This window comes from Durio zibethinus, chromosome 17, assembly GCF_047325235.1.
Source record: "Durio zibethinus cultivar Kanyao isolate XHJ-2024 chromosome 17, ASM4732523v1, whole genome shotgun sequence".
NCBI classification, from domain to species: Eukaryota; Viridiplantae; Streptophyta; class Magnoliopsida; order Malvales; family Malvaceae; genus Durio; species Durio zibethinus.
In genome coordinates, this window is record NC_143178.1 from 13,634,260 (window position 1) to 13,660,249 (window position 25,990).

Here is a 25,990-nt window from a genome sequence, read left to right on the forward strand (position 1 = left end):
AAGAAATCTGACCCCTCTTTTTTTTTTTTTGCTAGGTTGTGCTTGGCGCTGGGTTTCTCACCATGTTGGTGAGGACTATGGTTCTTGATGTTGTGGTTTTTTGTTTCGTGATTTTCGGACAAAGGGTAAAAGGGTTTTGTTTTTTGTTGGTAGTTGTTTTTTGTTGCTTTTGGCATTGCTTTTCGACGGTGGTGGTGTTGAGGCTTTTGGGAGGGAGTGTCTATAGGGACCTAGATGCTATTGTTGTTGGTATGGCAGTAGGGGGCGTGGTGATGGTTACAGGTTGTCGATGGCAGTGGCAAAGGGGATGGATGGTAGTTGTCGACTAGGCTGAGCTGTTGGAGGTATTGAGTCATCAAAAGGGTGGTTGAAGGAGTTAAGGGTGGCTTGGGAGTGTGCCAGGCGGGGATGGCGTAGGCAATAGTTTTAGAACGGTTCCGTTGCTACTTGTCAGTCTCTATAGTTGGGTGTACGGTGTGGGTGTGCTCCGATAAATGGTGAGGAGCGGGCTTAGTCCGGTTTGGGGCGTTGGCAGTGTTCCTCCGATGGTACGATTTGGCTGAGTTGAATGGTGGCTATGGGGGTTGATCGTGGAATTTTTTTTCTTGTAAGTGGTATTGGCCTTAGTTGCGTGTAGGGGCCGGGATTTTGGTGAGGGTGAGGTTTGGTGGGCAAGGGCTTGTGGGTAGGGGCGTGCAAAGACTGGTGTTGGGGTTGGGTACCAGCCAGGGATTAGCGTGGGTGATGGGGAGCGGGCTTGTTAAGGTTGGTAGTTTTGGTGCGTGCAGAGATAGAGGGTGTTGACGGGATAGTCGATTCTCCAAAAGGGCCTTGGTGCTGTGTTCGTGCTGGATGAGATGGAAAATGCTGGAAAGGAAGAAATGGGAATTGGGGGTGCCCTCTCTGGTGCCGATTGGTGCTCTCCTTTTTGTGGTTGTTAAACCTTGAAAATATATTTTTGGATTGGTTTGGCAGACATGCAGCAATTGCTACATTTGGGACCAGTGTTTGCTGAATTTTGGGACCTTGCGTATTTCATCACTGTATGCTAGAAGTTAACGGGGGTAAAAAATTGGAGGGGTGAAAAATGGGAACACTAATCTGGCAAAGCTGGAAAATCCAGCTTCAATCCTCTTTTTCCTTTTTTTTTTTTTTTTAATTTTTAATTTTATTTTTAAACGTTAAATGTTAAATTTTAAATTAATTAAAGTAATTAATTTTAAATAAAAATGAAATGGGCTTTTATTGAAATTTAGGCTTGACCTTTTGATTGGGCCTTTTAATTTAAAACTAACCCAATAGTAAAATAAAATTTGGCCGAAGCTCATAAAAAAGTTTAACCTGAAACAAAGCACAATCAAACTTAATCAAGTAAATTTAATTAAAATGTTTAAGTTGGTCCAAATTCAAATGTTAAACTTAAGTATAAAACCAAATAAACTCGAATAGATCCAAATAATACTAGATGTCTACAGTCAAGTCCTGGCATCTATGTTTTGAAACTTTTGGTTGAAGGAGGACATTTCGGCTTTTGAGAAATATGTAAAGGCTTTTTTAAGAGGGTTCCTATGTTGTGAAGAAGGGTCATGAGTTTGTTTTCTTTTGGGTGCCAAGAAAGATGGGTTGAACGGTGGTTAGAGAAAGGCCTAGGTGTTGAAAAGAGGTTTAGAACGAAATTGATAAGAGAAATGAAAAAGGATGAAATGAAGATATGAAAACGAGGAAAAGAATAAAAATAAGGATCTTTGCCAAAAAATTTAAAATAATGATAAAAATAAAGGTTTTTGAATTTGAGTAAATAGGGCAGTTTGGAATAAAAAGAGGAGTGGGTGATGGGTTTGTTTTTATGTGTGAGGGATTTTTAGAGACGAAAAAGCAAGAAAAAAGTGAAAAAAAAATTGAAGAAATTTGAGAAATAAAATGGGGATCTGGGAGGATTATTTGAAAAGAAAAAAATTGGGGAATAAGAGGAAAGAGACATTGGGTTTGAAGTGAGAAAAATAAGAGATGTTTTAGGTGTTTCAAACACACGTGACTAGGCTAGAAGCCAAAGAGGATTGATTAGGTGTTTTAGAAGATCAATCGATTCATGGGTTTTCACACTTACTTGGCATTCTATAACAAAATGGATCAATTGTATACATGTTAGGTAGTTGATCTTTTTTGCTATTTTTGCATTTTTGTAAGGTTTTGATCCAAATCCAAAATTTTGATGTTGTTGCTTGAATTAAAAAAATATGAACATATTAAAAACATCATTTTTACTTGTAGAAGCAAATAGTAAAGATAAAAACAATATTTGAGCAAATTGGATAGAATTTTGTGAAAATGCTACTTTTTACTCTCTTTGAGTATGAAAATTTGTTTGGCTTTATTTATGCAACATAACCACTTACAAGTTCCAAATGACCAAACAAACATAATCATAATGCAAGGATTCATCAAATGCTCATTGATTGAAATTTTAATGTTTCACACCTCAAATATGCAATAAATAGTGTCTATTACTACTCTTAAAAGATCAAATCAAGCAATTTTCATTCAATCATCACTTAAACAAGCTAATAAGTATATTCATACATAACCAAACTTGTTCAAATTACAATTATACCAAAATAAGCAAGAAAATCATCATATGGTGCAATTAAAATGAATTCATTTAAATCAAGTTCTTCTTTAATTGTGTAAAATCTATCTCTATTAAGACGCTTATTGAAAATATTAGCTAATTGATCATGAAATTAACATCTTTTAACACAATATCACTCTTTTTAACATGATCTCTAATAAAATGATGTCTTATTTATATATTTTCAATTCTAGAGTTTTGAATTGGATTTTTGGTAAGGTTTGTAGCACTAGTATTATCACATTTTATAGGAATGTGATTCATGGTCATTCCAAACTCTTCAAATTGTTTTTTAATCCACAATACTTGAGCACAACAATGACCAATGACTACATATTCTGCTTTGATTGTGGATTAAGCAATACTATTTTGTTTCTTAAAAAACTATGATATGAGCATATTTTTAAATAGTTGACAAGTACCAAAAATGCTTTTTTTTTACCTATTTATAGACACTAAAATCCTCATTGAAATAAGCATGCAAAACAAAAAAATGAATCTTTTAGATACTATAAATCTAGATTATGAGTGCTTAAGGTATCTAAAGATACATTTAATGGAAACTAAATGTGACTCTTTAGGAGATTATTGAAATCTAGAACATAAGCACACATTAAAAATTATATCAGGTTTATTTACTGTAATATAAAACAATGAATCACTTATAGACCTTATAATTTGGAATAAACACATTTACCTTCTTTATCTTTACCAAGTTTAGTTGAATTACGCCTAAGCATTGTGTAAGGCTTTGAGTTCTCCATTTTAAAGCTTTTGAGTAAGTCTTGGATATATTTGGCTCGATTGATAAAGGTCTCATTTTTTGTTTGCTTCATTTGTAGTCTCAAGAAAAAGGTGCATTCCCCCATCATGCTTATTTCAAATTCACTTTACATGATCTTAGCAAATTCTTGACAAAGAAATTCATCAGTAGCATAAAAAATAATATCAATATATACTTGTATTATAAAAATAACTTTGCCTTTTACCTGAACAAAATGACTAGTATCAACATTTTCCATATTAAAACTATTTTTAATAAAAAATTTTGGCAATCTTTCGTACCAAGCTCTAGGAGCTTACTTTAAACCATATAAATCTTTTGTCAATTTAAACACATAATTTGGAAAATGTGAGTTTTCAAAACTAGGAGATTGTTCTATGTATACCTTTTTATTTATGAAACAATTTAAAAATCACTCTTGACATCCATTTGAAAAAGTTTGAAATTTTAAAATAGCAAATGCTAGTAGCATACTAATGGGTCTAATCTAGCAACAAAGGAATAAGTTTAATCATAATTTATTCCATCATTTTGACTATACCTTTAGGCTACTAACCTAGCTTTATTATAACAATATTGCCATTCTTATCCTTTTTTTTTTTTTTCTTGAAGACCCATTTGGTGCCTATAGTAGAATAATCAATAAGTCTAGGTACTAGCTAGGTTTCATATTTAACTTCTTTCAAATTTATTCAACTCTTCTTGCATGCCAAAATCTAATGATTATCTTTTAAGGCTTCATCTATGTTTTTACCCCTTGATATGGATCACCAATGATCTTATTATCTTTGACATAGCTATTTTCTCTTAGAAATGTAGGCTTTTTTTGGACTTGTTGCTTTAGGACTCCTTCATCCTTGGTTTTTTCTTGTTGAGCAATTTCTTCTTGATCATTTTCATGGTCATTTTGAAATGCCCCATCACCATCTTTTTTAAGTGTACTTATGTCATCATCATCACAAAATTCCTTTATCAAAGGTGGATTATATTAATTAAATATAACATGTATAGACTCATTTATTACTAATGTGTTTTATTGAAGACTCTAAAGGATTTTGAATTTAAATAGTAGCTTAAGAATTCCTTCATCACCTTTTTTATCAAACTTACCAAGGTTTTCTTTTACATTGTCCAAAATAGAACATTTACAACTAAAAGGATGAAAGTAACTTATGTTAGGCTTTCTACGTTTGAAAAGTTCATGAGGAGTTTTTTCAAAATCGGCCTAATCATAGCTCTATTAACAATATAACAAGAAGTATTTATAGCTTCGGTCCAAAAATATCTTGGTAAGTTCTTTTCATAAAGTATGGTTCTGGCCATTTCCTTAAAAGTTTTATTTAGTCATTCAACAACTCTATTTTATTATAGAGTTCTAAGAGAAGAAAATAATTAATACTATTTTCACTACAAAAATTATTAAAGCCAAAGTTTCAAATTCTTTTCTATAATCACTTTTAATACAAAAAATTGAATATTTCTTTTCATTTTGAATTTTTTTATAAAAGTGATGAAATTCTCCAAGACCTAATCTTTATAAGACAAAAATAAAACTCATGTATATCTAGTGTCATAACATAGAGATTTGTAGACCTTCCGCTAGACATGGATTAGAGGAGTCACCCCCAATCTTTTTTGTTTAGGTGTTATTGGTCACTTGATCAAATCTAATCTACAAAACTAGATTTTAGGTTTGAGAGTACGATTATGTGTGAGAAAGGTTATAACAATTTCACAACGCCCATCCAAAGATGGTACCAATTTGATTTCAAATTATCCAAGCCTTAAAAAATGTTTATGCTTTTACAAAACTATTAAATATTGAAAATTAATCTTAAAATTACCCCAATAGTTTAGTAGCAATTTAAGATAATTTTTTCACCTTAAGAGTACTCACAAGGACTAGTGTCTCACTCTGAAGAGGCTCGTCATTGGATTTATTAATATTTTGTTTAAGAAAATTAGTAAAGTCTCCCAATAGTTTAGTAAGACTTACTTTGAAACAAACTCCCAATAGTTTGGCAAGATTCTATTGCAAAAATGTTTATAAAAATTTTGAGAATTTCATTAAGTCTCCCAATTGTTTGGTAAGACTTAATTTAGAAAGCAATCCTCCAATAGTTTATAGCATAAAATTATTTTTTATTATTTTTATTTTTATTTTAGAAAGCTTATTTATGAAATTTTCTATTAATTTGGTAGACTTAATTTAAAAATCAATCCTACAATCGTTTGAAGGATAAAATTATTTTTATTTTTTTGAAATTCTTCTATGGAACTTCCCAATAGTTTGGTGGATTCCATTTTAAAAAAATAAATCCATGAAAATTCTCTAATAGTTTAGTAGAATTCATGAATTTATTATAAAAAAATTTTTCCTTTTATTTTTCTTTTTTATTATTTTTTAATCTTTTTTCAAAAAAGGAAATTTTTTATTGCAAAATATTTAATAAATGACAAATCACTCGATAAAAATAAACAACTAATAAAAATCAATAAAATGAAATAAATAAAATCGAAAGTAAAAATAAAATCAAAATAAATAATAAATAAATAATAAAATCAAAAAATGAAATTAAAATAGAAAAAAGGAAAATCTAAGATTCAGGTTGGGTTAACACGAGAATCAATATGTGGGACATCGGGTAGATGCATAATCCAAAACGACATCATTCTGGCGTTGTATAAAAGCCACTCCCTCAGCTTTTTCCATAGAATTTACACGCGTTCTCTCTCTCTAGCATCGAAATCCTCTCCCTTTTCTTTAGAATCCACCAAGAACACCCACCAAAAACTACAAATTCTTGCTGATTTTTGGAAAAATCACCAAAAATTCATTGGAAAATTCAAACTTCCACCAAAAAATTCATCGAAAATTCAAATGTTTTTCAAAAAACCTAGATTTCCCAAAAATTCTTAAAAAATCCCAAAATTTTCCATAAAGCTTCAAAATTTTCCCAGAACTTCACTCTAAACTCTAGAAACCTAAATATCAACCCAGAATTCCAAAAAACTTTAAGATTGAAATCTAGAACCATACTGTTAGAAATTTTCCAAAATTTTTAACACCAGTAATCTTCTCCTATTCAACTACGTCTTGTCCTTCTAATTCTTAGTTCAATTTAGGGTTGGATTTCTGCTAACATTCAAAATCAAATTAAAAGCTTTGTGATCTATGTCATTAAACCTTTCTAACCATGCATATCCTTTGATCAATTGATTTGATTTCAATTTTCGAAATCATCATCCCAAATTGAACAAGAAAGGAAAGCAAAATAATAATAATAATAATAATGATGATGATGATAATGATGATGATGATGATGATGATGATGATGATTATAATGATAATGATAATAATAGTGCTAATATAATATACTATAGTATAATAAATATAGTATTATAATAATAATAATAATAATAATAATAATAATAATAATAATAATAATACTATCATACTATAATAATATGCAATGTAATGTACTGTACTATACACTATACTATAATAATACTAATATAAAACTATACTATAATATTATACTATAACACATTATCCTATAATAATAATAAATAATAACATACTTATTATAGTAATAACAATAATAACAAAGAAAATCTACCCCGATTGATCTCAAACACAGATGAATGTCTACAGCTGCCCCTATTTGCACATCACTGTTAGGTAAGGATGATGCAAAGATCTAGACATCTACTCTATTTTAGTCCAAAAACAAGAGTCAAATTAGTGAAAATGACCTGGATTGAGCCGCAGGTCACAAAGGTCATCCGGATCAAGTCAAGATCACATGACTGAGATTGAACTACAAGTCTAAAAAGACAATTTGGATGAAGCTGAAATCAAATGATCAGGATTGAATCGCGAGTCTAGAGAGCTGACCTAGATCGAGTCGAGGTCAAATGACAATGATTAAAAGGGGAGTCCGGGAAAATGATTTGGACGAAGCTAAAATTGAATGATCGAAATTGAACTGCAAGCCTGGAAAAAATTGACCTAGACCAAGTCGAGGTCAAATGATTGGGATTGAATAGCGAACTAACTTAGATCGAGTTAAGGTCAAATGATTAAGATTGAACTGTAAGTTACCAAGATGATCTAGATTGAGTTGAGATCTAAACGGGTGATGAGTGATAATGTAATGAAGCAAGTGCATGCCTTATCTAGGATGTAAATGAAAAATTAATTGTGGTACCAAAGTTTTAGCAACTTCTTCTATATCCAGGGTATTTCTTTTAAGGAGGTTGCCAACCTTTCTTCATTGTTCATGATAAACACTAATCTTTGTACCTAAGAAAGTTTTCAAAATCACTGACTTTATCTTATTTTAAGGACTCCATCCTCAACCCTTATTCTTTTCAATTTTCTCAAAGGAATACACAATCTCTTATGACATTACTCAATTATTAATCATTATTTCAATTTCAAAATAGGATTACAAGTCACACACTTCTTTTATTCTAGGCAAGGCCTAGAAAGAAAAAGTGAATATTGAAAGGAAAAAAATAGGATGAATATTATTTATTTAAAGGAAAAGTAATTTATAGGTTAAGGTACATAGGAATGGCTATTTGAAATAACATTACCCAAAAACAAATAATCAGATAAACATGATAATAAAACTTGGATTTTTAAAAAACTCAACCATATGATGTTTCAACACCTCAAAATTCCTTAAAATTCACTAATTCTAGTATACCTATCAAGTGATGCCATATCATCCTTATCCAAGTCACCTTTGTAGGTTTTCAACTCGGATAACCCCATTTAGTTCAAGTTGTCCTTTCAAGTTTTCAACTTGAACCTTTTTTTTTTTTCTGTTCAGCTAGGTTTTTAACTTGAACTTTTTTTTTCAAGCAAAGTAATTCTTCATGATGTCAAAGTTACTAGAATTAGGAAGCTCATCTCTATCCATTTCTAGCAAAATTAAGGTTTCTCCTGAAAAGCACTTTTTGCAACATATGGTCCTTCTCAATTTAGAGTCCATTTCACTTATCATCATGTTGACTTGAAAGAATTCTTTTCAATACCAATTCTTCTTTTTGAAATTGATGAGGTTGAACCTTTTTGTCATAAGCTCTCATCATTCTCTTTTGGTATAATTGACCGTGATAGAGTCCTGCTAATCTCTTTTCTTTAATGAAATTTAACTGTTCATAGCACTCTTTGACCTATTTAGCCTCTGCTAATCCCACTTCCCTTAAGACTCTTAGAGATGAGATTTTTACTTTTATTGACAATACAGCTTCCATTCCATAAACCAAGGAAAAAAAGATTGCCCTGGTAGAGGTGTGCATGGAGGTTCGATAAGCATGCAGAGCAAAAGGTAGTTTTTTGTGCCAATCTTTATATGCCTCAATCATCTTTTTCAGAATCCTTTTGACATTTTTATTTGCAACTTTGACTGTTCCATTCATTTTTGGGCAATAGGGAGCTGAATTATGGTGCTTAATCTTGAACTGAGTATATATTTCTTACATCATCTTACTATTTAAGTTTTTTGTATTATCTGAGATGATCCTCTCTGAGAGTTTGTATTTACATATTATTTCTCTTTTGATGAACTTATTGACTACTAAGCGAGTTAAAACTATGAATGAAGCTGTTTCAATCCATTTGGTAAAGTAATCAATCATTACAAAAATGAACATATTCCTATTTGATGCTTTTAGGGTAATTAGACTAATGACATCAATTCCTCACATAGAAAATGGCCAAGGTGGTGTCATAACATGTAAGGCACTAGGTGGAGCATGAATCATATTGGTATAAATCTAGCATTTATGGTATTTTTTTTTCATAATCAATGTTGCCTTTCTTCATTGTCAACTAGTAATATCTGTCTCGCATAATCTATCTTGTCATTATATGTCCATTAGCATGTGCTCCACATACACCATCATGCACCTCACTAAGGATCTTTTGGCCTCAAAAACACCTACATAATGTAATAATACTTGGTCTTTGCCTCTCTTGTACAAAATTTCCCTATCCAAAAAGAATCTCATAGCTAATCTTCTCAAAACCCTTTTATCATTTTTTGTTGCTTGATCCCAGTATTGCTGATCTTTTAGATATCGTATAATGTCATGATACCAAGGATTGCCATCATCTTTCTCTTCCAGGCTGGCACAATGTATTGAAATGTCTTTGACATCTAACTTGATGGGCTGAATTTTAGTAGTGTTATCGATTTGTACCATTGTAGCCAAGGTGGCCAAGACATCTGCGATCTAATTTTTTTCACAAGGCAAGTTTTTAAATTGGATTGCCTTGAATTGTTCACATAGCTCTAAGATGTATTTGTGATAAGGAATGAGTTTTGAATTCTTTGTCTCCCATTCACCTTTTAGTTGATAAATAACTAAGGTTGAATCCCCAAACATCCTTAGTGCTTTAATTTTTCTATCTAAAGCCGCATGTAATCCAAAAACACAAGCCTCATATTCAGCCACATTGTTGGTGCAATTGAAGTTTATTCATGCCATCATAAGGTAAAAATATTTTGTTGGAGATATTAAAACTATTCCAATCCCATGTCCCATGGCATTAATAGCCCCATCAAAATACATTCTCTATATTTTTTCATCATCATTATCTTTTTTTAACCCTGTGATGGTCATTAATTTTTTATCTGGGATATCAAGTTTCATAGGTTCATAATCATCAGCAGCTTTTCTACAAGAAATTCAATAATGACATTTCCTTTTATTGCCTTTTGGCTCATATAAATTATGTCATATTCCAAAAGTATCACTTGCCATCTTGCAATTCTTTCTAATAATGATGGTTTCTCAAAAATGTATTTGATTGGGTTAAGTTTAGCTATAAGCCAAGTCATGTAATAAAGCATATATTGTTTGAGCCTCTTAGCTATCTAAGCAAAAGCACAATATATTTTCTCTAATGATGAATACTTAAACTCATACTTTGTGAACTTCTTGTTTAAGTAGTAAATAGCTTTATCTTTCGTGCCATATTCATTTTGTTAACCCAGTACACATCTCATCAATTTCTCATGCACCACTATATATAGAATTAATGGTCTTCCCAAAACAAAATGGTGCTAATATTAAAGGATTTGATAGGTATTGCTTAACCTTATCAAAGGCTTCTTGACATTCCTCATTCCAAATGTTGGGATTATTCTTCCAGAGGAGTTTAAGGATGTGATCACATTTAAAAGTGAGTTGAAAAATGAATCGAGAGATATAATTCAATCTACCTAAGAAACCTCGAACCTCTTTTTGTATGTTTGGTGGGGATATGTTCTAAATGGCTCGAATTTTATCCAGGTCAACTTATATCCCTTTTTCACTTACTATAAATCCCAACAATTTTTTTGACCTAGCTTCGAACGTACATTTGGATGGATTCAACTTGAGCTGAAACTTCTTTAACCTTTCAAACAAATTTTTGAGATTAGCAACATAATCTTCTCCTTTCTGAGATTTTGTAATCATGTCATCCATATACACCTCAATCTCCTTATGCATCATATCATGGAAAAGTGCCACCATAGCCTTTTGATAGATTGCCTTAGCATTTTTCAATCGAAATGGCATGACCTTGTAGCAAAAAGTTCCTCATATAGTCACGAAAGTGGTCATTTTTATATAATCTTGGGCCATTTTTATTTGACTATAGCTAGAGAATTCATCTATAAAAGAGAACATCGAATATCATATTGCATTATCTACTAATGTATCTGTGTGAGGTAAAGGAAATTTATCTTTTGGACTAGCTCTATTCAGATCTCAATAGTCTACATACATTCATACTTTTTCATCCTTCTTGGGGATATGTACTATATTAGCTGCTCATTTAGGATACTTGATCACTTGTAAAAAGTTAGCATCAAATTGTTTCTTTACCTCTTTTTTAATTTTTAGCAATATTTTTGGTTTCATTTTCCTTAACTTTTGTTACATCAACTTGCATTCTGGCTTTAGAGGTAACCTATGTTTCACTATTTCAGTGTTAAGCCTAGACATATCTTGGTAGAACCAGGCAAATACATTTACAAATTCCCAAAGCAAATATTTTAATCATTGTCAATCAACTGTCGGGAGTTAAGTACCAACCTTAACTTTTTTTTTTGTTCTCGACATCACCTAGATTAATCATTTCAATAACTTCTTGATGAGGCTTGATGGATTTATTTTCCTGCTCAATTAGTCTTATTAAATCTAGTGGTAAAGTGTATTCTTTAAAGTTATCTTTAGTGTCAAGTTCATCATTATTAATTGAATTTTTGAAGTTAAACCCCTGATTATTGTCATGATTACCTTCATGTTTATTTGGGGACCTGAAAATTAATGAAGTAAGAAATATTGGCGAAATGCTTTGATGGGAGAATAAATGAAATAGAAAAAATGGATAAAATGTATGCACTTATCTCTTATTGAAATAACAAAAAATAAAAGGTCCAAATGTAAGAGATTATCCTATTGCTTTTGGGCATAAGCAATTGGGATTTGTAATTATATTGAAAAAATATCAGAAACAGCAATCATTTAGATGACCCTCAAATTCTTTAGTTCATAGTTGGGTGGGCATGGGTAAACCAAAGCTTTATTATTTTGGCTTTCGTTGCCCACTATATGAATGGATAACTTGGTGAAAGTTTCTTTACATTTTAATTCTTCTCTTGTATCATCTTCAGCTCTTGGGTGTATGTATCCTCTAGGAATAAAAGTTTCATTTAAATGGGGAACAACTATTGACCCATTCTTTGTCCTCTTACTATTATTTCGCAGTTCTTCCATCTTATAAGCCAATCATAATCTGTCACTATTGTCTTCAATTTTAGAAGGTTTTTTTGTCCCTTATAGGCTTTTACCCAAGCCAAACTCAATACCCTAACCCTTTTAATCATTTGATTGATTACAATCTGACTAAATTTGAGCCCTTCACCTACTACATTGATAGGTTTAAATGATTGATAAAAGCATTCTAATGACTCTTCTGTCACTTCTAGATATAGGGCATTTATAGGTTGAGTCACCAATAAGTTTTCTTCCTCAACCACAATTACCAATTATCCTTCCATATTAAATTTGATCTTTTAATGCAATGACGAAGGGATAACACTCACTTTTTGAATCTATGGTCTTTTTAATAAGCAATTATATGATAGAAAGATATCCATTACTTGAAATTTTATGTTAAAAACATATGGCCCAATCTATATGAGCAACTCAATATCTCTCAAGACTTCTCATCTGGTCCTATCGAATGCTCAAACCACTATATGATTGTTTTAGATGTAAGACCTATCAAAGGGTAATCTAGCTAGGGTAAACATGGGTATAACATTTATAGTTGATCTATTATTTATAAAGACTTTATCTATTATATGGTTTTTGCACTTAATAGTGATGTGCAAATCCTTAGTACCTCTTTTATCTTTAGGTAAAATCTCATCATCATTGAAAGAGATATGATATGGCACCACTAGGTTTCTTGCAAAATGATTCACATATTCGACAGACACGTTGTAGGCCATATAAGCCTGATTCAATACCTTTAGTAGGTATTACAATGTGGTTTTGAGTTTAAAAAAAGTGATAGCAGAGATATTCTTGCTGGCATCTTATTCAATTATTCCATCATAGAGTATTCACTATGCTTTACTAGCTTTAAAAACTCACAAGCCTCCTTTTTTGGCATAAACTTTGAGGTATCTTTTTTTGAAATCTCTTCTGGTTCAGTTTGTTTTTTCGTCCCCTCTCTTATTTTCTTTAAGATTTCTAGAGTATAACACCTACTTCTAGTTATGCCTCTTACACCTATTATATTGGTAGTTTTAGATTTTGGCATAACTTTTTCTTGCCCTTGGGTCATCACCTCACAATTATATCACCATGGTATTATTTTCTCATCCTTGTAGATAATGGGCACAAGATTTTGAATGCTACTAGTTTGGGACCAAACTTATTCCTAGCTGATTTTAACTTTTTATTGTAGCAGATGGTGATAGGTTTTGGCACTCATCTATCTATCATGGCCACTTTAATATTTTTCAGGGCCCTTAACTCATCATATAACTCTATTTGATAAGAATCCATTAACTCTTGTACCTTTTCATAAAACTGTTATCATTTTTTAATAGAATGTCTCGGATCTCCATTATGATATTTGCATCTTTAGTTTGGGACACATCTTTCACAGTAGGTGTATAAGGCTATTGGTTGTATCAATTTGGCTTTATATAGAGCGTTATATGGCTACCAAAATGGTATGGTGATCTCTTTTACTTTTATTTTTATATACCTTCTATCTTTATTCAAGGAATTGACTATGTGATTAGGTAGTGGACTCCCACTGACATTGGGTGTTGAATTTTTATTAGTGTCAAAACTTATAAGCCTTTTTTTAATTAGACTTTACACTCTATGCGTTAAGGAATTACAGTTGTAGGTCTCTCTTAGGTTCATGGTTCTCAACACTACTTATTGAGTTAATTGAAAAAATAAAAAATCTTGGTAAAGATGGATAAAAAGTTCATGTAGTCGGTTGAAAAGTAGAAGCATGACTTGTAGTTTGGTAATATGTGGGATAGGTTGGTCGAGAATAGCTTTTGAATTACTGCCCTTCAAGATTCATAGCTTGAGCCTCACTTTTCTTCTTCTTAGGTGCTTTTTTAAAAGACTCTTCTTTTTCAAGTTTGCCATTTTTATGGCATTTTAGATGATCTCTCTCAAAATCACCATATCAGCTAAATTCTTAGTCGTGTTTCCTATTTTTCTTTCATAGTATGGTGATTTTAGAGTGCTTACACTAGCATTATAGTTTTTTTTTTTCGTTAGAAGAGGTTGTACCTGAGTAGCAATATCTCACCATCTCTAGGTATATTGTTTGAAGGATTCAGATGCTTTTTTTTTCATTCATTACAGGAAAAGGTAATTAGAAGTCATATCAATGATGTAGTGATATTAATTGATGAAAGAACGGGTTAGATCCTTCCATGGTTTTATGCGGTTGTCCAACTAAACACACCGTCTTACAGTAGATCTGATTAGACTATTTTAAAAAACATGCATGAGCAACTTTTCATTGCTAGCATGTGTCATCATCTTGCAAAAATACATTGTGACATACATAATAAGGCATTTTGTACTATCATATTTTTTAAATTTTGGTACTTTAAACTTAGGTGAGATTACCACATATGGTACTAAACAAAGCCCTACAACATTCATAGATCGATAGAAATCGATGCCTTTAACAGATTGTAGTCTTTCTTCAATCATACTCATAGCTTGATCGATCTTACGGTCCTTTGAGACGTAACCATTTGCAACTTCTCTTTCTCTTTTGTCTCATCTAGATTAGGAACTTGGATGGGCTCTGTCACCTTCTCAGCGAAGACTGGATTATTATAACTTTAAGCATTCTCTTAATTGGGTGCATAGGGTATCCCTAAATAATTATAGTTTAAGAATGTAGTCTGTTGTGGCCAAAAGCTTGAAGAGGTTTGAGTCTAGTGTGGGTCAAAACCTAGAGGATACTATGACTCAGTATCTTTATATGAGGTTTCTTACTTTACTGTGTTTCCTCTATTTACCTTTTTCAAAGCTTTCAAAATCTTGCTTAATTTTCTTTCAAGTGCTTTTTTTATCATTTTGAGATAATTTGCATTGTCATGTTCTATTTTCTTAGCTTTAGCCCGAGTGTTATACAAATGTATAGCTATTCTTATACCTTAGTACCATAATTTAAAATCAGTGACCATGTCATGATAATGAATGAATGTAATACAATGCATGAAAAAAGGAAAAAGAAAAAAATATTTGCTCTTTTAAAAATTTCAACAAAAGGGAACTTTCATTTATTCTATAGGAGTCTATTTTACATTAAATCTAAAACTTTTCTTCTATAAAAATATCTAACTTGCTCATACTAGTCTTTGGCTTCTTTAATGAAGTTTAACAGTCATTGTCTATACTCTTCTACTAGCATAACCAAGGTTCTCAATATCTTGACCTACAGTGCCATTTCTCGCGCTTTGACTACTACTTTGTCAATTTGGGCTGTAAGATGCTTTATGTACCTTTGTCTTCCCAAACTTTCTCTTTTGTTGAACCATACCTGATAGGACAATTCTTTGTTCTTTTTTATGAGCTTTCTGATGTAGTCTCTTTGTTCATTCAACTTCTACTTTAGGGTCTGAATGTACTCTCTGAGCATTTCATTTTCATATTGAACTTTAACATAATCATCTTTCATTTAGAAGCATTTTTTCTTTAGATTTTCATTCTCATAAGCCAGATTTGTGTTGTTTATTTCCTTAGCTCGTACCTGTATATGCAATCTCTTGTGTTCTTGTTGCAACTCCATCAATTCTTTAAAAGTATCATCCCGTTCTCTGGCAACCTTTTGAGTTTTGTTGGACTCTATTTTTATTTTGTCTTTCCATTATTTTTTTCTTTCTGAAGCCTTAGAATCTCTTGTTTTAGTTTCTCTTTCTCCATTTCTGATTCTGACTCTAAAGGCATATTATCTGACTCCTAGTTCACTAACTGGCAATGGTCTTTAAACATAAACTCTTGGCTCTTTTTGGTTTTCCAAATAAGATATCCTTGAGTATTTTATTAGTAAAAGACCCAAGGCTCACTCTCTTGGGTTTTTTCCAAGCCTTGATTATGTTGTCGATCTTCTGAAAAGTTTTAGGCTCCCTATATAAACAGTTAAACTGGCTAAGCTTGTATGTCATGGGAATAAACTATTTAACCTCATGCTATTTCCTTACCATCAATGGTGCACAACCTGTTGACCCTTATAAACCTAGGAGTGGAACCCCTATCTCATCTTTACACTAATACAACATAGGTTCTCAGTTCATCAATGGAGCTAACCACTTCACTTGACCAGCCGTGAGCTTTTGCAATGGATATTTTCACTCTTTTTGAGTCTTTGCTTTTAGCTAAATACTCTAATAGAACTCCTTAATTGGGATTCGAATGTGAAAATAAAGCTTGGAAAATGGTTTCTTCTTACATTTAAAATGGCTTTTCATCCATAGATATAGTAGCAGTATACAACCCATAAAGTGTGTTTTGTCATTTTGCCTACAAAAGTTCAAAAATCTTATAGTTTCTGCCAAAATAGCTAGTGAGGGATTACACCCCTTTTCAATTTGTTCAAACAAATCAACCACTTTTATCTCAATGTGGCTTAAGACCTTGGGAAGAATGACCAACCCATATATGGCTGGAGCCAACACACTCATTCTTTTATCATCATCTGGATGTTTGACAATAACATTCTGAAAAACTTTCTTTGAAATACCTTTATGATCTCTTTTCTCTAAGATATATGAATCTACAAGCTCTTTTCCTACTCATAAAATATGAACTAGCTTCCTGCGATTCCCTGATTTGTGCTTTTTCACATACACTCTATCTAGAGACCAAAGATGCTTATTAAAGTCAAATACTCCTCTATTGTTGGCATCAGATCAACCTCATTAAAATGAAACAACAATAAAAAGGATCCCATAATTGTATCATTGCCTTAATGAGTGAGTTATCAACCTTTATTAATAGAAAATGTGCAATATGCCCAAACTTCTGACAAAAGGCCTACTGCCTTGAAAGAGCCATGCTATTCCATATATTTGATAAGCCTCTCAAATCACTTTGTTTGAAGAGTAAGCGAACTTCCCTTAGTAATGTAGAGATATAATTAGGTGATAAGTAACTCCTTCTTGCTACCTCTTTTCTGACTCTAGCTTTACATTTATAGACGAGTCACATTTGAAAAGTATAGATGAGGTGCAAACTTGACATTTAGTGGGGTCCATGAGAGCTTTTGTTGAAAAAATTTTTAGAGTAAGAACACTATGCAATCTATATGTATGTTTATGAATATGCACAAAATGAAGAAAATAAAAAAAGATAAGAAAATCGATTAGTCATTTCAGTAGAAATATAAAATAAACACTATAAAGTGAGTAAAATAACAATGTGATCATAAATTTCGGGTTAACTATAAAATGTGAGAGTATATGGCTCTACCTATGGTTAGGCTATTAAAGTTAACTATAAGTGGTTTAAACCATTTCCAAAAGATTTCCAAATTGTTCCTTACATTATTGTCCATTACAGACTAGCAAGGCACATCGATCCTCACCCATAATAGGCTACAAACGAAAAGGGTTCAATTTGAGTGAGAGTGTTTCATAGGCCCATATGGAGACATGAAATCTCATGAGGGCATAGGTACTTCACCCCTTCCTAAAGGTAGAGCTTGGGTGGAGAACTTTATGTTATGCACATGCAAATGAATGACAGATATATACAATAAATAAATAAATAACTAAACAAATGTGAGAAATGAAAAAAAGTAAATAGGAAAGAAAGAAAATAAACTCAAATTTATTAAGCAAGGCTTGGATAATAAGAAACGTTTACTTGTTTGACCCTTTGTGTCCCCAGCGGAGTTGTCAAACTATCATAACGTATAGATCTATGGACCTATCGTTTTTACCAAAATATTAAATATTAAAAATTAGTCTTAAAATTGTCCCAATAGTTTGGTAGTAATTTAAGATAATTTTTTTACCTCAGGAGTATTCATGGGGACTAGTGTCCCACTTTGAAAAAGCACCGCCATCAAATTTATTAATATTTTGTTCAAAAAAATTAGTAAAGTCTCCAAATAGTTTGGTAGGACTTACTTTGAAGCAGATCTTCTAATAGTTTGGCAAGATTTTATAGCATCATTTTCGTACAAAAAGCTTCCATTATCCGTTACCACCCAAGAAGTATGATATTGTTTATAATTTGAATATTAATTTGTTTATTATATTGATTGATTTAATTTTAATACTTATATTTCATTAAATGTTGTAGGAGGATGTATAGACTCAAACTCTAACCCTTGCCCAGGCTTCCATGGATGAGTTAACAAAATATTCGCTGGAGAATTATACCGGCAGAAATTTCATATCCATTGAGTCTAAGAAAGACTTATTTGATAAACAATCATTTTCCTTCATTGGTGTGGATGAGGTGAAAGAATTTTGTGAAATGGATGAATTATCAGCTGCTGAAATCGTTACTTATATGAGGTTAGCTTATAAATACAAATATGCACATTCAATATATAGTAAGTTAGTATTAGGGTGTAATACTAACCAATAGTGTTGATTGTTATCGTGTAGTTTCCTGTATAGAAAGCTGAAGGGGAGACAGTTGACGAACAGATTTAGATTCATTGACCCCAACTTCATTAGTGAGCAGAGTAGCATAGTCGTGTATCGTGCTAATCATGTGTCCTATACATGAAAAGATCAGTTGATTATTATTTGCTCCCGTATAATATGCAGTAAGCTATATTTCAACCTTACTTACTCTAACATGTTCCATTCTATGATCTGATACGTATTTTGAGTATATCATTGTTATTATTTTACAGTCGTCAATGGGTGCTTATAGTGACTGACACCAAATCCTTAACGCCATACTTTCTTAATTCAGTTAATCCGACGGCGATGCCTAATCCCGATATTTAAACTTTTATAAAGAGGTATTATAGTACTTTATTATATTATATATGTTCTATTTCTTCATAAGAAATTTTATTTATGTTCCCACTAATTTTTTTTCTTTTCAATTTAGGGTAATATCTGCATTCAATAAAAAGATAAAAAAACTTAAATGGGTGTCATTACTGGTAAATGTCAAATTTATTCTTTTAATGCTGAGTTTGTGTAGATAAATATTTTTTAAACCGACTCAATTTTATTTTCAAGTACCTCGTCAACCCTGTAATGTTGAATGTGGATATTATGTCATTCGTTTTATGCAGGAGATAGTGTTCATGATTTTATGACCACATTATTCAAGGTTAGTATAAATTTCATAAACTCATTATATATTAAAAAATAAAATGGTACATTATGTTCTCATTTCTTAACATTTACTTATGATATTTTTTTTTAGTGGGAGGGTCAAGAAAGCTTCACGGAAGAAGAGCTAGATGAAGTCCGTAAAGAATGTTGTGATTATGTATTGTCATTTATTAATATTGATAAACCTTCAGGTTAGACATTGTTGGTTGAATGTAAATATATATGGAATAAATTATTATAATATTTGTAACATGCCATGTTGAATGGAACTTTAAGTTTTTACATTGAGGGTATTCGTTTAATATTATTGTTATACTTAATATGAATACACTATGTATACTTATTAAAATACTAAGTACGATTATTTCATAAAAGTATATTAATATGGCAATGTTATCAGTTTTAATTTCGAATGTGTGATCAATTTTTTGAAATACAACAATGTTCATTAAGCAAATTCTAAAATGTAATTCATAGTATCAGATATATAAACTAAATATTTTCTGGGCATAAATATACAGTTGACAGCAAATATTTTTCTGGACACAAACCTACAACTGACTTCAAATATAAAGTATCAATTATGTTTTTTTGATGCAATTAATGAAGGCATTTTTAGCAAGAAAACGCTTTCAATCACCCCTAACAGAAAACATTGAAGGCATTTTTTTACCAAAGTCACCTTCAATAATCCCCCTAAAAAATTATTGTCTGAAATATTAAAGGCATTTTGGGCAAAAAATACCTTCAATAATATCAACTAAAAATTAATCAAATGGATTATGAAGGGCGTTTTCCTACGGATAACGCCTTCAATAATCCCAACAAAATGTTTATGAAGGCATTTTTGGATATAGTCGCCTTCAATAATCTGACAATTAAAATTTATAGTTAGGAATATTAAAGCTGTTTAGAGCCTAAAACGCCTTCAACCATCCCATCCAAAATTTGTCTATGAAAAATTGATGGCATTTCTTACAAAATCGTCTTTAAAAATAAAAAAAAATTTATTGATTGGATTTTAGAAGGCGAGTTCGATCAAAAACGCCTTCAAGAATCGAGTCTATATTTTTGCTATCGATTATTAAGGGCGTCTCTCCACGAAAAACACCTTCAATATTCTATGAAATATTTTTTGCTGCCAATTGATGAAGGCGTTTTTGCCAAGAAAACGTCTAGACTAATCAATAACAAATAATCTGTGCCTAAACCCAAAAAAAACTAAATTAAGGATGGATCGAACCGACAACCTTATGGTAAACATCCGTACGATTCAAACAATTCAATAACCTTAATATTGAAGGAATTTTTGTAGAAAATAAAAAAAAATTTTAATAAGCCAGGGAAATTTTTAGTCTAAATATTAAAGACGTTTCTTGTAGACAACGCCTTCATTAATCTCATACAATTTTTTATGACGTAATTATTGAAGGCGTTGTCTACAAAAAATATGCCTTAACTGTTCATCGAAACTTTTAATAAAAAAGATTCAAGGTATTTTAATTGAGAAATGCCTATAATATCAAATTTTGGGTGACGTTTATAAATAACAATGTCGTTATTTGAATATTTAGTGGCGTTTGAATAATAAACGCCTGAAGTTTTATAAAAATACGAAAACTAACGGCGTTTATAAATGAAAGGTCACTACAAAACTGTCACTAAAACACCATTTTGCCGTAGTGCTAGTATTTTATCCAAAGTGGCTTCTTGGAAGAGCTTTCAAGTTTTCTCCTATCCTATCTTCCACTTACCACGTCTATCAAGTCACAAACTTTTTCCATCTCGGGGTTAATACTGTCTAGAGGTATTGGATTAAAAGAGCTTTCATCTAGTATCCATGGGTCTGCAAAAATTCTGATTTGGTCCCCACTCCCCACTCCCCACACGCCACCTAACCCTCAGCTTTAGAAGCTCCCTACCTTTGCATAAGCTTATCCACGTATAGAATGGTCTATGCCCCTCATCTGCCTCCAAGAAAGACTTTTTGGGAAAGTACTTTGCTTTTAGGACTCTATAAGCCAAAGATTCTGTGTCTTGCATAATTCTCCAACCCTGTTTTGCCAAAGGACCAAATTAAAACATTCGATGTCTTTGAAGCCAAGTCCCGTTTTCGTTTTTGTATTGCACAGTTTTTTCCACGCCAGCCAGTGAATACCGTCTTTGTCATTGTTGCTTCTCCACTATTACGAGTTCATGGTCATGTTTATCTCCTGACAGAGACCTTTGGGAAATAGAAAAAAGGACATTGCATAAGAGGACGTCGATTGCAATACTGCCTTTATGAAAACCTCTTTTCCCTCAGCTGAGATCCATTTATGACTCCAGTTCTCGATTCTTTGTCTCATACTATTCAATATCCATATGAAAAAGCGCCTCTTTCCTCTCCCAATGATCATTGGCAGTCCTAGATATTTTTCTGGGCTTTTGATGATCTGGATTTCAAGTAAGTTTTTAATTTCTTCTTGCCTTTCATTGCCTGTATTTTTATTGAAAAATAAGCCGGACTTCTTATAATTTATCTTCTGTCCAGACGCATCCACGTAAATCTTCAATGGTCCTCTCACTCCTTCACAATCTGTGAGGTTTGCTTTGATAAATAGCAGACTATCGTCTGCAAAGAACAAGTGAGTAATTCTCGAGCCATTTACACTAGCTCTGACACCTTCTCGTAATCCTTCCCTCTGATGTTTGGATAGTAGAGTCAATAAACCCTCTTAGCATATCAGTAACAAGAATGGGGAGAAGAGCTCCTCCTGCCTCATTTCAGGCTAACATCAGATACTTCCTCATTTAAAACAATTCCATATGAAACGGTTTCTACACAAAGCATAACAACTGACATCCATTTTTCACAGAAACCCAGTCTTCTCATAACAGATTCAATGAAGCCCCATTCTACCCTATCAGATGCTTTACTCATATCCAATTTTATTGCTCCCCAACCAGTCTTACCTTTGTCTTTTGAGTCTTAGGGTATGCAGCAGTTCATATGCAATGAGTATATTCGTTTGTAATATGTCTACTAGAGGGTAGAACTTTCTTCAATCTACTAGCTAAGGCTTTGGCAAAGATCTTGTAGAGGACATTACAAAGGCTTATCGGCCTAAATTGTGTCATTTTAGTTGGGCTTTTTGTCTTAGGAACAAGTACGAGAGGACTGTCATTAACCTCTTTAACACTACTTCCATCATTTAGCACAGCTAAGCAGAAACTAGTGATCTCTGGTCCTGCCATATGCCAGAAAGTGTGGAAGAAGCTAGCATGCTTACCGTCGGGGCCTAGAGCCTTATATGGAAGGATTTGATTGATGGCTACCAAAATCTCCTCTGCAGTGAACTGACATGAGAGTTGTTTATTCTCCTTCAAGGTTACCTTCGGTGTAATGGCCCCCAATATTACCTCCTGGTTAGCGGACCCATTTGTTTTAAACGATGAAGTATTTCGTGGCTATTTTAGTCATTTCCTAGTCCCCCTCGTGCCAACGCCCATCTTCATCTTCAAGGCCTTTGATCTATTTACCCTCCTTCGGGTTGCCTGCACATGAAAAAATTTGGTGTTTTTATCACTATTCTTGAGCCAGCTTACCCTTGACCTCTGCATCCATATCATCTATTCTTGCTCAAGTAATATGTTCAGCCAATTTTTGATACCTATTTCCTTTTCCAGCTCATCCTGGTTATTGACTGGTGATTTAATGTTTCCAATTGCTTTTGCAGATCTGCAATATATGAGCGCATCCCATAATATTTTCCCCTGCCCTAAGTCATTAGCTTTCCCCCCACCGTTTCTAGCTTCTAAACGAGCCCCCTCCATAGTCTTCTTTCCATATCGATTCCATTAAGGTTCTGCATTCCGGATCTTTGAACCAAGCTGCCTCAACAAACTTACGCTCCCTTCTTCAATAGTTTCCCTTCTTTTTCCTTCCCATTGTATCAATCATTATGGGACAGTGGTCAGACATTGGGCACGCTAGGTGGCCCACGACATAGTTGGGAAACATCTCATCCCAACCACTACATACTATGGCCCTATCGAGTATTTCCGTGATCGCGGTTTCCATGTTTCGTCCCCTCCTCCATGTAAATTTAGGCCATACATATCGTAGATCATATAAGCTTGTTTCTACAAGTGTAGAGCTGATGGATCTCATCTACCACTCTAGTCTTGCATTTCCCCGTTCTTTCTGGTTATCCCATAGAATCTCGTTGAAGTCTCCAAGGCATATTCATGGCATGGTATTATTCTAGGCTAAACACCGTAATACATTCCATGCTTAGTGTCTTTACCTCACATCTAGTTCCCTTTAAAACCGAGTTAACCTCCACACCTACCCTTTCTGGTTTGTTGTTTTCATGCCAATGTGGTATTTCAAGTAGCTTTGCAATGTCATCCCCACTTCTTCTTTCCACATCATTCCTATACCACCGTTCCTCCTATTTGCGTCCACCTCGAATAGACCTTACATTTTACACTTCATTCTTATTCTCTCCAGCCTCCTAGTATTTACGATGATTTCATACAAGAAGACTACTTCGGAATCTTCTCTCTTCAATAAGTCCTTAAGAGCATGAATTGCCCGTGGGTTTTCTAGCCCACTGCAGTTATAGACAATGCACTTCATTGTTCTTTGCGGGACTTGTACCCAGTCTCCATTGTTTGCTCACATGTACCTCTAGAGGGTTCCTTCTCCATCGTCCTGCTTCTTTTTCACCCACATCAATTTCCATATCACTAACTCCATCGAAACCCTATTTTCTCTTACCTAGTTCTAATTTTACGTCCCATGCTTTTCATTTGGTTCTCTTGCCAGCTTCTTCTATTCGTCTTGTGCTGTTCTGTCCTCGCCTCGTTATTATTATAGAGGTCCTCTCTTGGCAGGCTGTCCTTCTTAGCAGCCCTACTTATTTCCACCTGACCCTTATCATGTATTCTTTGGGTCTCTTTCTGCATGGTACTCAAGATTTTATCAAAAATGCCCGTTATTGACACGTCATTTTCATGTGGAAAATCCTTCTTTTCTTACTGATTTCCACGTCTTTTGTCCCACTGCACCCCTCTCCCAATTAAGGTCCCCCTCATGAACCCTCTATCTTCAGATTTCCCTCATCCTCGATGATAGAATCCTCCCTCAATCCAACTTCCAAAATTTTCGTTGATTCTTTCCTGATATTTTGTGACCCATTTATCCTCACCAACGGATTTCCAGGGTGATATGAATACGAATCCCGTGCATTACGTTCCCAGACACCCTCCGATTTATGGGAATCCACCAAGTTCAAACGACGGGCCACTTCTCCGCCAACCGCCGCCTCGTGTTGCTTGTCGCTATCTATACCTTTATTCCACTGCTGTTTGTTAATAGTATCCTCTTTTGGTTTCTTATTGCTTACCGTTTATTAATGGTGACGCCCTCATCCAACCTTCATATTGCTTTGACACTGGAACATTGGATGTTTCCTTATTATCCTCATAGCCATCCTTAGTATGACCCAACCTTCCACAGATGTAGCAAAAGCATGATAGTCATTCGTAACTCAGTCTTCCCCTTATTTGGCCCTCAATATCCGCGTCTGTTATCAAGACCATCCTCCTTAGCGGTTTTGTCACGTTCAGTTCCACTCTTATCCTAAGGAACCTCAATCCACCCTTATCCATGGTCGTGTCAATTTCTTTTAGGTTCCTTATCTTCCTTCTTACTTTCTCTACATTCTCTTCGTTCCTCATTCTCATGGGTGAACCGTATACTTAAATCCAAAAGCATGTCTTATTGAAAACGTAGTCTCTTGGTCTTAAATTCCCCTCATATTCGTGAAATACCAAAAGTTGCTTGTCAAACGACCATACCACCCCTTCCAGGACCTTCTTTTTTATCTGTCAGCATAGCAAATTTGAAAAGATAGATGTTGTCCTCCATATCTGCAATCTCAACTTCTTTCGCCATTCTCGATATTAGCTTTAGAACCCCTTTCATGGCTTCTTTGTTGTACAGTACGTTTGTTAGGAGGGCTCCCGCCAACTGGGCTTATCTTTCTTCATAATCCCTGATTGCTGTTTACCTTCGAGCCTCTATGCCTTTTCTTTCCTTTTTTTGTGACTTTCAGTTTTCCCATAACTCTTCTAGATTGTCCTCCATTGACTAGACACTACACCACAGTCTGACTGAACTAGGAATAAAAACTAATGGCTACAAGCCTTACGGATCGCCCCACTCCAATAGTCCTAGGGCAATGACTTTCTTGCAGCAAGAAAACAAGACTACTCACTCTCACAGATAAACTCTTACAGATAAGGTTTTTATTCGGTCAATTCAGTTAATTTTAAATCAAATTACTTAAAATTAAATTAATTAAATTATTAATCAAATTATATTTTTATTTTCATTAATTAAATCAAAATTTTTAATATTAAAAATTAACTCATCGAAATTAATTTATCAATTTGGTTAATTAAATAATAAAATATATTAAATTAAATTATATTTTAATTTTTTTCCTAACATGTAAAACAAATTAAATAAAATCATCTAACAAAAATATTCAAATATCAAAATATTAAGTTAAAAACTCTAATAACTTGAAATGAAATCAACAAATTCATATATTTTTAGTTTTATATATAGGTTTTATAATATTTCGGTTAAAATTTTAATCAATTCAGTTTTTGAAATCAAATTAATTGAAAATCAAAATTTCTTTAAAA

General features: G+C 33.0%; 1 protein-coding gene across 1 annotated transcript; it reads right to left on the reverse strand.

Moving 5' to 3' along the window:
* Nucleotides 1-21,115: 21,115 nt before the first annotated feature.
* LOC149514038 (uncharacterized) lies at nt 21,116-22,211 on the reverse strand. The gene is made up of 3 exons (XM_089745742.1): nt 22,065-22,211; nt 21,580-21,972; nt 21,116-21,343 (listed from the first exon to the last, which is right to left on the reverse strand). Exons 1-3 carry the CDS (start codon nt 22,209-22,211, stop codon nt 21,116-21,118), a joined length of 768 nt encoding a protein of 255 aa, XP_089601868.1.
* Nucleotides 22,212-25,990: the final 3,779 nt, after the last annotated feature.

What these genes read in the sequence shown, in the direction of transcription:
- LOC149514038 (XM_089745742.1), bottom strand. Translation starts at nt 22,211, where the DNA reads ATGAGTAAAGCATCTGATAGGGTAGAATGGGGCTTCATTGAATCTGTT. An exon ending in TAAATGAGGAAGTATCTGAT is followed by an intron (nt 21,973 to 22,064) that starts GTTAGCCTGAAA and finishes TCCAAACATCAG; the next exon opens with AGGGAAGGATTACGAGAAGG. An exon ending in TCTCAGCTGAGGGAAAAGAG is followed by an intron (nt 21,344 to 21,579) that starts GTTTTCATAAAG and finishes TTGGCAAAACAG; the next exon opens with GGTTGGAGAATTATGCAAGA.